This window comes from Somniosus microcephalus, chromosome 26 (genome assembly GCF_052327205.1).
Source record: "Somniosus microcephalus isolate GS21.2 chromosome 26, FLI_Smic_1.0, whole genome shotgun sequence".
NCBI classification, from domain to species: domain Eukaryota; kingdom Metazoa; phylum Chordata; class Chondrichthyes; order Squaliformes; family Somniosidae; genus Somniosus; species Somniosus microcephalus.
The window spans coordinates 1748029-1762785 of NC_141012.1; the positions used below are offsets into that span (position 1 = coordinate 1748029).

Genomic DNA, 14757 nt, shown 5'->3' on the forward strand with positions numbered 1-14757 from the left:
GTTCCCTCCCAGTCGGGGAACACTTCAGCAGTCAAGACATTCAGCCTCCGATCTTCGGGTAAGCATTCTCCAAGGCGGCCTTCGAGACACACGACAACGCAAAATCGTCGAGCAGAAACTGATAGCCAAGTTCCGCACCCATGAGGACGGCCTCAACCGAGATCTTGGGTTCATGTCACGCTACATGTAAACCCCACCTGACGCAGGGGTCATCCGGACTCGAGTCGACATTGGCTTGTTCTCTCTACACAGATGCGCCGGACCTGCTGTGATTTCCAGCCAAAAAAAATGTTTTTTGTCTGTTTTTTTGTTTTTCATACAGACCCCAGCATCTGCAATATTTGACCCCTTGTGACCCCACCCCATTGTTCTTTGATGTAATGTTTCCCTGACTGACCTGTTTGGACACCATTCACACCTTTGACTGCTGTGATTATCTCTCTGCCGAGGTGTGATAAATGGCAGTTGGAAAGGTTACCTGTAAACATCTGACATGATTCACTGACTATATAAGCTGTGTCTTTATGCATTTCTTCACTTCACCTGAAGAAGGAGCAGCGCTCCGAACGCTTGTGATTTCAAATAAAGCTGTTGGACTATAACCTGGTGTTGTGTGACTTCTTACATTTGTCCACCCCAGTCCAACTCCGGCATCTCCACACCATGACAGTAGGAAGGCAAACATGAAGTGCTGGAAATTTTCGACCCCTACACTTGCTTAAAAATCTGTTCCATTTCCCTGCTTTTTTTCGGTTCTGACGAAAGGTCATCGACCTGAAACGTTAACTCTGTTTCTCTCTCCACAGATGCTGTCCTGACCTGCTGAGCGTCTCCAGCATTTTATGAATGGGCGGAGGGGCGGGGCAGACGGTTTGACGGACAGGCCACTACCCCGCCCCCTTGTGTGCGCCTGCGCATAGTACCAAGCCGGAAGTGACGCTCCGCAAGATGGTGCTGCTGGGGCGAGTGTGGCGGCAGTGAGGAGACGGCGCCGCGAAATCCTGCACACCTTCCCCGGCCGGGCGGCGCCGGGGCTCCCGCCGCTGTTCGGGGGTGATGTCCCGGGAGGCGGCGGCCGGAGCGCGGGTGAGTCAGCGCCGCCAGTCCCGCCCCGGACCGCTAATTGGCGCAGCCACCACCGCGACCCCGAGACCCCCCCCTCCCCGGCCCCGGAGACCCCCCCCCCCTCCCGGCCACGGAGACCCCCCCCCCCCTCCCGGCCCCGGAGACCCCCCCCCCCCTCCCGGCCCCGGAGACCCCCCCCCTCCCGGCCCCGGAGACCCCCCCCCCCTCCCGGCCCCGGAGACCCTCCCGGCCCCGGAGACCCCCCCCTCCCGGCCCCGGAGACCCCCCCCCCCCCCCCCTCCCGGCCCCGGAGACCCCCCCCCCCCTCCCGGCCCCGGAGACCCCCCCCCTCCCGACCCCGGAGACCCCCCCCCCCCCTCCCGGCCTCAGAGACCCCCCCCCCCCTCCCGGCCTCGAGACCCCCCCCCCCCCCCTCCCGGCCTCGGAGACCCCCCTCCCGGCCTCGGAGACCCCCCCCCCCCCTCCCGGCCTCGGAGACCCCCCCCCCCCCCCCTCCGGCCTCGGAGACCCCCCCCCCCCTCCCGCCTCGGAGACCCACCCCCCCCCCCCCCTCCCGCCCCGGAGACCCCCCCCCCCCCCCTCCCGGCCCCGGAGACCCCCCCCCCCCTCCCGGCCCCGGAGACCCCCCCCCCCCCTCCCGGCCCCGGAGACCCCCCCCCCCTCCCGGCCCCGGAGACCCCCCCCCCCTCCCGGCCCCGGAGACCCCCCCCCCCTCCCGGCCCCGGAGACCCCCCCCCCCCTCCCGGCCCCGGAGACCCCCCCCCCCTCCCGGCCCCGGAGACCCCCCCCCCCCTCCCGGCCCCGGAGACCCCCCCCCCCATCCCGGCCCCGGAGACCCCCCCCCCCTCCCGGCCCCGGAGACCCCCCCCCCCTCCCGGCCCCGGAGACCCCCCCCCCCTCCCGGCCCCGGAGACCCCCCCCCCCTCCCGGCCCCGGAGACCCCCCCCCCCCCTCCCGGCCCCGGAGACCCCCCCCCCCTCCCGGCCCCGGAGACCCCCCCCCCCTCCCGGCCCCGGAGACCCCCCCCCCCCTCCCGGCCCCGGAGACCCCCTCCCGGCCCCGGAGACCCCCCCCCCCCCTCCCGGCCCCGGAGACCCAATTCACAATTCAAATCGCTTTATTGGCATGATAAGTTACATCTTATGTTGCCAAAGCATCAAAATACATTTATGGTTTACCACATAAACGCAGTTTCTATTCATACAGTGTATAAACAGGTATATCCCTGAGTGTATAAATATACATTCGCATTGTTTATATATATTCTTTTCTTAGTTTACTGGTTGGCTCTCTGTTCATGGCAAGCTGTAACATAGCGTGCCGCCAGTGTTATACAGCTTCTCTCCTCTCCCAGTAGGAATGGGAGTTTTTGGTTGTCATTCAGATTTCTGAAATCAGGGCATATTTGTGAGAATTTTTGGTAGAAATTCTCCCTGATGCCCTGATATTTCCACAAGCTGTGAGGAAGTGCATCTCTGTCTCCACCACTCCCTGACTGCAGTGCGAGCATATCCTGTCCTCTCTTGGCAGCCTGGTCTGCCTGTGTCTGCCTTTTTCGATCGCTAGGCTATGTTCGCTAAGTCTGTACCTTGTCAAGGTTCTTCTCAGTTTGTTATCCTTTACCATGGTCAGGTAATCAGCTATGTTGTATTGTCTGTTTAGGGCCAAGTAGCAATTGAGTTTGCTTTGGGTTTTTGTTGTTTCTGCCCAATATGTCAGATATTTTTCCTTTTGCTTAGCGACGATTGTGTTGGGTCGAATTCTTTGTGTTACCCTGTCACTGTCCTGGGCTGGTTATTGTTAGTATTGTTAGTAGTTACTTCACTGAGTCCCAGGACTAGTTGACTGAGGGTATTCTTCTTTATGGTCAGCTCTTGGCATTTCAGGGCGTCGTAGTGATAGCATTGGGGATTGCTCATTTGTAGGTGATTCCAAAATTTGGTGGCTCTTTTTTGGATAGTGATTATTAATGGATATTGGCCTAGTTCCGCCCTGCATGCATTGTTTACTGTTTTCCTTTGAGTCCGGAGGATACTTTTACAGAATTCTGCATGTAGGATCTCAATTGGGTGTTTGTCCCATTTTGCAAATTCTTGTTGAGTTAGCGGTCCCCATACCTCACTGCCATAGAGTGCAATTGGTTCAATTACTGATTTGAAAATTTTGAGCCAAATGCTAATTGGGATTTCTATTTGGATTGATTTTTTGATGGCATAGAAAGCCCTTCTTGCTTTCTCTTTCAGTTCATTCACAGCCAGTTTGAAGTTTCCCGTAGAACTGATTTTTAAGCCCAAGTATGTGTAGTTAGTGGTTTGTTCAATTTTGGTTGTTCCTACTGTGAAATTTATTTTGGGTCCCTGATGTTTGGATCTTTGCTGGAACACAAGGACTTTGGTTTTTTGGGGATTTATTGTCAGGGCCCAAGTCTGGCAGTACAACTCCAGCAGGTCCAGGTTTTGCTGTAGCTCCTCTTTAGTAGGTGACAGCAGAACCAGGTCGTCTGCATAGAGGAGGAATTTAACCTTGGATTCATATAGGGTGAGGCCGGGTGCTGTAGATTGTTCAAGTAGTTTTGCCAATCCATTAATGTAAATATTAAAGAGTGTCGGTGAGATTGGCGAGCCCTGCGTCACCCCCCGCCCCTGTGGGAAGTATTTTGTTTGTTTGTCTCCAATTTTAACTGCACATTTGTTGTTTGTATACATTGATTTAATTACATCATATGTTTTCCCTCCTACCCCACTTTCGATAAGTTTCAGGAATAAACCGTCATGCCAGATGGAGTCGAAAGCCTTCTGGAAATCTACAAAGCATGCGTAGATTTTGCTTTTGTTATGGTGAACGTGTTTGTCAATTAGGGTCTGTAGGGTGAAGATATGATCGGATGTTCTATAGTTTGGCAGGAATCCAATTTGGCTTTTACTCAAGACATTGTGCTCCTCAAGGAAGTTTATAAGTCTTTTGTTTATGATGCTACAGAAAACCTTCCCCAGGTTACTGTTTACACAGATGCCTCGATAGTTGTTTGGGTCGATTTTGTCCCCACTTTTGTATATGGGCGTTATGAGTCCTTTGTTCCAGATATCAGGGAAATAACCGACACTCAGAACCAAGTTGAAGAGTTTTAGGATAGCCAGTTTCATTTTGTTGTCTGTGTGTTTAATCATCTCGTTTAGTATGCCGTCTGTCCCGCAGGCTTTTCCTGGTCGCAGGTCCTTGAGTTTTTCAAGAAGTTCTTTTTCTGTTATTATGGCGTCTAGAGGGTTTTGGTTATCTTTTATGGCCATTTCTAGCTTTTCCAGTTTTTTGCATATTTGGTGTTGCTCTGGTCCTAGTGTGTTTTTCTGGTATAATTTTTCAAAGTGGTTTACCCATGTGTCCCCATTTTGAATGGCCAAATCGTCGTGTTGTTTTTTGTGTAGTGTTTTCAAGTTTTCCCAGAAACAATTGGAATCTATGGATTCCTCCATGGAGCTGAGTGTATTCTTAATATATTGCTCTTTTTTGGTTCTGAGTGTGTTTCTGTATTGTGTTAGTGTCTGACAATAAGTAAGGCGTAGTTCCTCGTTTTCTGGATGTCTGTGTTTTTGGTTTGATATTTTTCTAAGTTTTTTCCTCATGTTATGGCAATCATGGTCAAACCATTTTTCATAGTTTTTTGTTTTGGGTTTGTTCTTGCGAGCTTTCAAGTTTGCATTTGTTGCCAAATTATCAAAAATATTGTTTAGTTTACTAACTGCCCGGTTTACACCTTCTTTATTGTGAGTGTATATGTTATCCAGAAAGGTGTCTAAGAGAGCTTGAGTTGATGCATTGCTAATTGTTTTCTGGTATTTTTCCGTGTCGTTTTTGGCCCATCTGTACGATTTTTTGGTGTTGTACAGTTTACTGGGTTGTGTTTCTATGTTGTTTGTTTCTGTCTTTTTGAGGAACATAGTAATTTGACTGTGATCTGACAGTGTTGTTTGTGGTTTGACTGTGAATGCTCTGAAAGAGGATGGGTCTAAGTCTGTAATCATATAGTCTACTGTGCTGCAGCCAAGAGGTGAGCAATAGGTCGATCTTCCTAGGAGGTCTCCTATGAACCTACCATTGACAATGTACAGACCCAGGTTTCGACAGAGCTGTAGTAGCTGTTTTCCATTGGTATTTGACTGCTTGTCACAGTTATGCCTGTATGGAAGGGAAGGGATGTCAAAGTGGTTATTCCCGAAAACGTAATTGTTTCCCTGATTATTGGTGAAGTCTGGTTCTTCGCCCGTTCTTGAATTGAGGTCCCCACAGATCAACACGTTCCCCTGGGCCTGGTATTGGATAATTTCCCCCTCCATGTTGGAGAAGGTGTCCTCTTTAAAGTACGGGGAATCGATTGGAGGGATATAAAGTGCGCAAATGTAAACATCTTGGGTGTTTGAGATAATCTCCCTCTCAAGTTTGAGCCACATATGGTTTTCGCCCTTTTTTATAAATTTGATGTAATTCTTAAGTTCTGTTTTAAACCAGATCAGTATGCCTCCGGAGTCTCTGCCTTGGGTTACACTTGGTAATTTATTGGAGGGGACCACCAGCTCAGTGTACCCTTGGGGACAGCCAGTGTGTCCTTTTCCTTTATACCAAGTTTCCTGTAAAATGATAATATCTAGGTCTTTAGTTTCATCTATGAACTCTGGGGTCCTACTTTTCACTTCTCGCAGTGAAGAGCGTAGACCTTGGATATTCCAGGTCGAAATATATAAGGATTTCATGTTAAGTTTGATCTTTTACTATGATAGGTTAAAGAGTGGTACGTGTTTGTCGTGTCTAAGTGTGGGAAAAAAAAAGATCACATCAGTTGTCTATAAAAGTTAATACAATTTGGTTACAGTTCTTTCTATTAATTAGTCCTTGATCCATAAGGCGGAAGTAGATGCTGCTGCACATCTGCTTATTGTCTCTTAATGGATTGTTTCTGTCTGAGGTATTGCGTACGTCCTGTGCATCTCTCCCTCTGTCTGGCTGGGAGCAGTCCTATTCCCCTGTGGGACAGGAGTGGTGCAGGTCTGATATTGTTGTTTTGCATGGGGATCCTCTCTGGTCTCGGTTGGTGTGTTGGTGGTCCTTGTAGTGTTCCTGATATGTACCCCGCTGATCTCTGGTGGTCGGGGGGGGGGTCCTCTTGGAGTCTGGGTATGGACCCGGTTAAAAGCGACGTCCTTCAGGGCTTTAGCAAAGATCGATATTCTTTGCCTTTGGATGTGGACGTGGTCGTAAAGACATTCCTCATCGAGGGTGGGGTGTTGGGCCAGGTGTACGTTGTGGTTTGATTCGCAGTCTCTTGCTATGCTGGCATTTATCTCATGAATTGTGTTGTTGTTGAAGTCTGTTCTCGGCAATATTGTGGAAACAGTGATTCTAGTGTTTGGAAATGTACTGCTTGCTTTCCTAATCATTGCTCTGAGCGATGTTGCTACTTCTTTCTGTTGGGTCTTTAGGTCATTTGTGCCCGTGTGTATTATTATGTGTTGGGGGGAGCCTAATCTGGCTTTGGTCAGCCATCCCATGGCTCTGTTTGTTGTTGGGCACCAGATCTTTTCTACTTTACTTCTAGGGAATAGCTTTTTCTCCCATAGAAATTTCCCATTTGAGTCTATGAGTATTACGACGTCAGCCTTGTTTGTGTTTACTGTCTGGTGGCTTTCGCTTGGACTCATAGTGTGTGTGCTGGGCTGGGGTGTCTGGTGTGTGCGTACCTCTTGTGAGCGGCCCGCTTGTGGTTCCACGGTGGTGGGGGAAGATTGCGAATCAGTATGCTGGTCGGTCTGTGTGGCACCCCTTGTATTGTGTGTCTGTTGCTTTTGTTCCGTGTGGGAGTGCAGCCGTTCCGTCCGGCTCTGTCTTGTCTTATCTCTAGCCTCTGGTTGCTGGTCTAATGGTGTTATCTCTCCTCTATGGCTCTCTTCTTTTTCCTGCAGCTCTTTCACCTGATTCCTAAGTAGATTCACCTGGTTCTCAAGTAGCTTCAGCTCTCTCTTGTGTCTCTCCCTCTCCTGATTTTGATAGTCATTCATTTTGAGGAAGTCCTCTCTAAGTTTAACCACCTCTATCTCTAATTGATTAAATTTATCTTTTGGTTGTATCTGGCTGTGTGATCCCGGGGTATGTGCCTGGTCGGCCCTGGAAGGCTCACTCACTTCCTGGCTAGGCTGGTCGGCCCTGGAGGGCTCACTCACTTCCTGGCTATGCTGCTCTTCTCTTGGTGAGCTGGGAATGGTAGGGGGGACTATGTGTGGCTTCCTCCCTGGTAGTTATGCTGGGGTTTGTCAGTTGTATCGTGTGGCTGTGGTTCCCCGGGGTTGGTGTCTGGTTTGAACTGTGTGGCTCGTTCACCTCCTGACCAGGCAGATTTTCTCCTGGTAAGTTGTCAATGTTGGGGGGAGTGCGGGCCACTCTGGGGCTGTTCCTTCCCCCCTTAGTTAATTTTTTCAGTGTCCTGAAGGCTGTTGCAAATTTGTCGAGGTTGCCTTGCACTAATATTGTTCCGGTATTGTACGCGTTGACCGTCGTAGTTGAACTGTCTCCTGGTGTGTTAATTTTCATTATGGACCCATTTGCGGTATTTTCTAGCTTAACATTGGTATAGTGTGATTTTATTGCTGTGATCCAAGCCACTGGCTGATCTGAGTAGAAAATGAGGTTACTTTTTGTCCCATTGTTGTAACAGTCAGCAAAAAGTGTTTCTGGTTTTTCTCTCATCTGCTCATGCTTGATCGCTTTTATATTTTTTTTGCGGTGTTGGGGGGAATCTGGAAGCGGAGCTGTTGTGGATCTTCTGATTCGCTCATTTTTGGTAAAGTATTGTTGATCTTAGAATAAGCTTTTCTGGGGCCCCGGGTTTGGTGTTTCCCTCTCCCTGTTCGCGAACTTTCCCGGTCCCCCTCTCCGACCCCGTGGTCCCTGGGCCTCGGCTTCTGGGTTCACCCTTCTCAGGCCTGGGTCTGTGAGCCGCTGTTTCCCGGTGCCTTCGGGCTGTTCCCCTCCCCCTCAGAGGTCTCTGTGCCTCTGTCTCGGCCTGGCTCCTCTGGCCTTTCCCTGGCCCCCCCCCCCCCCTCCCGGCCCCGGAGACCCCCCCCCCCCTCCCGGCCCCGGAGACTCCCGGCCCCGGAGACCCCCCCCCTCCCGGCCCCGGAGACCCCCCCCCCTCCCGGCCCCGGAGACCCCCCCCTCCCGGCCCCGGAGACCCCCCCCCTCCCGGCCCCGGAGACCCCCCCCCTCCCGGCCCCGGAGACCCCCCCCTCCCGGCCCCGGAGACCCCCCCCTCCCGGCCCCGGAGACCCCACCCCCCCCCCCTCCCGGCCCCGGAGACCCCCCCCCCCTCCTCCCGGCCCCGGAGACCCCCTCCCCCCTCCCGGCCCCGGAGACCCCCCCCCCCTCCCGGCCCCGGAGACCTCCCGGCCCCGGAGACCCCCCCCCCCCCCCTCCCGGCCCCGGAGACCCCCCCCCCCCTCCCGGCCCCGGAGACCCCCTCCCGGCCCCGGAGACCCCCTCCCGGCCCCGGAGACCCCCTCCCGGCCCCGGAGACCCCCTCCCGGCCCCGGAGACCCCCTCCCGGCCCCGGAGACCCCCTCCCGGCCCCGGAGACCCCCTCCCGGCCCCGGAGACCCCCTCCCGGCCCCGGAGACCCCCCTCCCGGCCCCGGAGACCCCCTCCCGGCCCCGGAGACCCCCTCCCGGCCCCGGAGACCCCCTCCCGGCCCCGGAGACCCCCCATTCCTTCTCTCACTCAATACAATACAATACAATACAAATCGCTTTATTGGCATGATAAGGTACATCTTATGTTGCCAAAGCATCAAAATACATTTATGGTTGAACACATAAACGCGGTTCCATTCATACAGTGTATAAACAGGTATATCCCTGAGTTTATAAATATATTTTCGCCTTGTTTATATATACTCTTGTCTTAGTTTACTGGTTGTCCCTCTGTTAATGGCAAGCTGTAACATAGTGTGCCGCCAGTGTTACACAGCTTCTCTCCTCCCCCAGTAGGAATGGGAGTTTTTGGTTGTCAGTCAGATTTCTGAATTCAGGGCATATTTGTGAGAATTTTTGATAGAAATTCTCTCTGATGCCCTGATATTTTCCACAGGCTGTGAGGAAGTGCATCTCTGTCTCAACTACTCCCTGACTGCAGTGAGAGCATATCCTGTCTTCTCTTGGCAGCCTGTGTCTGCCTTTTTCGATCGCTAGGCTATGTTCGCTAAGTCTGTACCTTGTCAAGGTTCTTCTCAGTTTGTTATCCTTTACCATGGTCAGGTAATCAGCTATGTTGTATTGTCTGTTTAGGGCCAAGTAGCAATTGAGTTTGCTTTGGGTTTTTGTTGTTTCTGCCCAATATGTCAGATATTTTTCCTTATGCTTAGCGACGATTGTGTTGGGTCGAATTCTTTGTGTTACCCTGTCACTGTCCTGGGGCTGGTTATTGTTAGTATTGTTAGTAGTTACTTCACTGAGTCCCAGGACTAGTTGACTGAGGGTATTCTTCTTTATGGTCAGCTCTTGGCATTTCAGGGCGTCGTAGTGATAGCATAGGGGGTTGCTCATTTGTAGGTGATTCCAAAATTTGGTGGCTCTTTTTTGGATAGTGATTATTAATGGGTATTGGCCTAGTTCCGCCCTGCATGCATTGTTTACTGTTTTCCTTTGAGTCCGGAGGATACTTTTACAGAATTCCGCATGTAGGATCTCAATTGGGTGTTTGTCCCATTTTGCAAAATCTTGTTGTGTTAGTGGTCCCCAGACCTCACTGCCATAGAGTGCAATTGGTTCAATTACTGATTTGAAAATTTTGAGCCAAATGCTAATTGGGATTTCTATTTGGATTGATTTTTTGATGGCATAGAAAGCCCTTCTTGCTTTCTCTTTCAGTTCATTCACAGCCAGTTTGAAGTTTCCCGTAGAACTGATTTTTAAGCCCAAGTATGTGTAGTGAGTGGTTTGTTCAATTTTGGTTGTTCCTACTGTGAAATTTATTGTGGGTCCATGTTGTTTGGATCTTTGCTGGAACACAAGGACTTTGGTTTTTTGGGGATTTATTGTCAGGGCCCAAGTCTGGCAGTACGACTCCAGCAGGTCCAGGTTCTGCTGTAGACCCTCCTTAGTTGGTGACAGCAGAACCAGGTCGTCGGCATAGAGGAGGAATTTAACCTTGGATTCATATAGGGTGAGGCCGGGTGCTGTAGATTGTTCAAGTAGTTTTGCCAATCCATTAATGTAAATATTAAAGAGTGTCGGTGAGATTGGCGAGCCCTGCGTCACCCCCCGCCCCTGTGGGAAGTATTTTGTTTGTTTGTCTCCAATTTTAACTGCACATTTGTTGTTTGTATACATTGATTTAATTACATCATATGTTTTCCCTCCTACCCCGCTTTCGATAAGTTTCAGGAATAAACCGTCATGCCAGATGGAGTCGAAAGCCTTCTGGAAATCTACAAAGCATGCGTAGATTTTGCTTTTGTTATGGTGAACGTGTTTGTCAATTAGGGTCTGTAGGGTGAAGATATGATCGGATGTTCTATAGTTTGGCAGGAATCCAATTTGGCTTTTACTCAAGACATTGTGCTCTTCAAGGAAGTTTATAAGTCTTTTGTTTATGATGCTACAGAATACCTTCCCCAGGTTACTGTTTACACAGATGCCTCGATAGTTGTTTGGGTCGATTTTGTCCCCACTTTTGTATATGGGTGTTATGAGTCCTTTGTTCCAGATGTCAGGGAAATAACCGACACTCAGAACCAAGTTGAAGAGTTTTAGGATAGCCAGTTTCAGTTTGTCGTCTGCGTGTTTAATCATCTCGTTTAGTATGCCGTCTGTCCCGCAAGCTTTTCCTGGTCGCAGGTCCTTGAGTTTTTCAAGAAGTTCTTTTTCTGTTATTATGGCGTCTAGCGGGTTTTGGTTATCTTTTATGGCCATTTCAAGCTTTTCAAGTTTTTTGCATATTTGGTGTTGCTCTGGTCCTAGTGTGTTTTTCTGGTATAATTTTTCAAAGTGGTTTACCCATGTGTCCCCATTTTGAATGGACAAATCGTCGTGTTGTTTTTTGTGTAGTGTTTTCAAGTTGTCCCAGAAACAATTCGACTCAATGGATTCCTCCATGGAGCTGAGTGTATTCTTAATAAATTGCTCTTTTTTGGTCCTGAGTGTGTTTCTGTATTGTGTTAGCGTCTGACAATAAGTAAGGCGTAATTCCTCGTTTTCTGGATGTCTGTGTTTTTGGTTTGATAGTTTTCTAAGTTTTTTCCTCATGTTATGGCAATCATGGTCAAACCATTTTTCATAGTTTTTTGTTTTGGGTTTGTTCTTGCGAGCTTTCAAGTTTGCATTTGTTGCCAAATTATCAAAAATATTGTTTAGTTTACTAACTGCCCGGTTTACGCCTTCTTTATTGTGAGTGTATATGTTATCCAGAAAGGTGTCTAAGAGAGCTTGAGTTGATGCATTGCTAATTGTTTTCTGGTATTTTTCCGTGTCGTTTTTGGCCCATCTGTACGATTTTTTGGTGTTGTACAGTTTACTGGGTTGTGTTTCTATGTTGTTTGTTTCTGTCTTTTTGAGAAACATAGTAATTTGACTGTGATCTGACAGTGTTGTTTGTGGTTTGACTGTGAATGCTCTGAAAGAGGATGGGTCCAAGTCTGTAATCATATAGTCTACTGTGCTGCAGCCAAGAGGTGAGCAGTAGGTCGATCTTCCTAGGAGGTCTCCTATGAACCTACCATTGACAATGTACAGACCCAGGTTTCGACAGAGCTGTAGTAGCTGTTTACCGTTGGTATTTGACTGCTTGTCGCAGTTATGCCTGTATGGAAGGGAAGGGATGTCAAAGTGGTTATTCCCGAATACGTAATTGTTTCCCTGATTATTGGTGAAGTCTGGTTCTTCGCCCGTTCTTGAATTGAGGTCCCCACAGATCAACACGTTCCCCTGGGCCTGGTATTGGATAATTTCCCCCTCCATGTTGGAGAAGGTGTCCTCTTTGTAGTACGGGGAATCGATTGGAGGGATATAGAGTGCGCAAATGTAAACATCTTGGGTGTTTGAGATAATCTCCCTCTCAAGTTTGAGCCACATATGGTTTTCGCCCTTTTTTATAAATTTGATGTAATTCTTAAGTTCTGTTTTAAACCAGATCAGTATGCCTCCGGAGTCTCTGCCTTGGGTTACACTTGGTAATTTATTGGAGGGGACCACTAGCTCAGTGTACCCTTGGGGACAGCCGGTGTGTCCTTTTCCTTTATACCAAGTTTCCTGTAAAATGATAATATCTAGATCTTTAGTTTCCTCTATGAACTCTGGGGTCCTACTCTTCACTTCTCGCAGTGAAGAGCGTAGACCTTGGATATTCCAGGTCGAAATATATAAGGATTTCATGTTAAGTTTTATCTTTTTCTATGATAGGTTAAAGAGTGGTACGTGTTTGTCGTGTCTAAGTGTGGGGAAAAAAAAGATCACCCCAGTTGTCTACAAAAGTTAATACAATTTGGTTACAGTTCTTTCTATTAATTAGTCCTTGATCCATAAGGCGGAAGTAGATGCTGCTGCACATCTGCTTATTGTCTCTTAATGGATTGTTTCTGTCTGAGGTATTGCGTACGTCCTGTGCATCTCTCCCTCTGTCTGGCTGGTAGCGGTCCTATTCCCCTGTGGGACAGGAGTGGTGCAGGTCTGATAATGTTGTTTTGCATGGGGATCCTCTCCGGTCATCGGGGAGTGTCACTGGTGGTGTTGGTGGTGAGAGCAATTTGAACTGATGAATGAGAAGAATCACACACAAGAACCTTAATGAATGAATTGAAAATTTCCTTTTGGGCTATTGGTGCCAATATGCTAAATAAGTCTAGCGACAGCAATGTGAATTAGAGAGTGTTAAGTGGTTGGAGGCCTTCATCCTTTAACAGGAACGTTTTATTATTGGATTTTTTTTTTTTAATTCATTGATGGGATGTGGGCATTGCTGGCTAGGCCTGCATTTAGTGCCCATCCCTAATTGCCCTTGAGAAGATGGTGGTGAGCCGCCGCCTTGAACCGCTGCAGTCCATATGGTGTAGGTACACCCACAATGCTGTTAGGAAGGGAGTTCCAGGATTTTGGCCCAGCGACAGTGAAGGATCGGCGATACAGGTCCAAGTCAGGATGGTGTGTGGCTTGGAGGGGAACTTGTAGGTGGTGATGTTCCCATGCGTCTGCTGCCCTTGTCCTTCTAAGTGGTAGAGGTCACGGGTTTGGAAGGTGCTGTTGAAGGAGCTTTGGCGAGTTGCTGCAGTGCATCTTGTAGATGGTACACACTGCAGCCACAGTGCGCCGGTGGTGGAGGGAGTGAATGTTGAAGGTGGTGGATGGAGTGCCAATCAAGCGGGCTGCTTTATCCTGAATGGTGTTGAGCTTCTTGAGTGTTGTTGGAGCTGCACTCATCCAGGCAAGTGGAGAGTATTCCATCACACTCCTGACTTGTGCCTTGTAGATGGTGGAAAGGCTTTGGGGAGTCAGGAGGTGAGACACTCGCCGCAGAATTCCCAGCCTCTGGCCTGCTCTTGGAGCCACAGTATTTATATAGCTGGTTCAGTTCAGTTTCTGATCAATGGTAACCCCCTGGATGTTGATAGTGGGGGATTCAGTGATGGTAATGCCATTGAATGTCAAGGGGAGATGGTTAGAGTCTTGCTTGTTGGAGATGGTCATTGCCTGGCACTTGTGTGGTGTGAATGTTACTTGCCACTTGTCAGCCCAAGTCTGAATGTTGTCCAGGTCTTGCTGCATATGGACTCGGACTGCGTCAGTATCTGACGAGTCTCGAATGGTGCTGAACAGTGTGCAATCATCAGCGAACATCCCCACTTCTGACCTTATGATGGAGGGAAGGTCATTGATGAAACAGCTGAAGATGGTTGGGCCTAGGACACTGCCCTGAGGAACTCCTGCAGTGATGTCATGTGATTGAGATGAATTACCTCCAACAACCACAGCCAACTTCCTTTGTGCTAGGTATGATTCCAACCAATGGAGAGTTTTCCCCTTGATTCCCATTGACTTCAGTTTTGCTCGGGCTCCTTGATGCCACACTCAATCAAATGCTGCCTTGATGTCAAGGGCAGTCACTCTCACCTCCCCTCTTGCGTTCAGCTCTTTTGTCCATGTTTGGACCAAGGCTGCAATGAGGTCGGGAGCTGAGTGGCCCTGGCGGAACCCAAACTAGGCGTCAGTTAGCAGGTTATTGCTGAGTAAGTGCCGCTTGATAGCACTGTGGACGACACCTTCCATCACTTTGCTGATGATTGAGAGTAGACTGATGGGACGGTAATTGGCCGGGTCGGATTTGTCCTGCTTTTTGTAGACAGGACATACTTGGGCAATTTTCCACATTGCCGGGTAGATTTTTGTAACTATTTTCAAAATAAGATAACGTTGTACAATGTCCTTTTTAAATTTTCTGCATATTCCAATACTGTGAAACCTATCTTGCATATAGTGGCCAGTAAATGCCTCCTTATGCAGAGAATACTCAGTCATTGCATAGGGGGACATTTTTACCAGCTTTGCTGCATTTTGAGGTTTGCAATGGCCGTGTGACCTGCCCCCCTCCCCCCGCTGCAGCTCGGCTATTGTCTCTCTCTCGTTCCCGTGTGCCAGGTCTGGT

The 14757-nt window shown here is 49.5% G+C and overlaps 1 protein-coding gene across 1 annotated transcript in view; it reads left to right on the plus strand.

Moving 5' to 3' along the window:
* The first annotated feature begins 918 nt into the window (after positions 1–918).
* hmbsb (hydroxymethylbilane synthase, b) overlaps positions 919–14757 on the plus strand; it is a 55870-nt gene continuing 42031 nt past the window's right edge. The window contains exon 1 of the mRNA XM_085967643.1: positions 919–1086. Within this exon, the coding sequence (XP_085823769.1) occupies positions 1057–1086 (30 nt within the window). The 5' untranslated portion in view covers positions 919–1056. The remainder of the gene's footprint in view (positions 1087–14757) is intronic.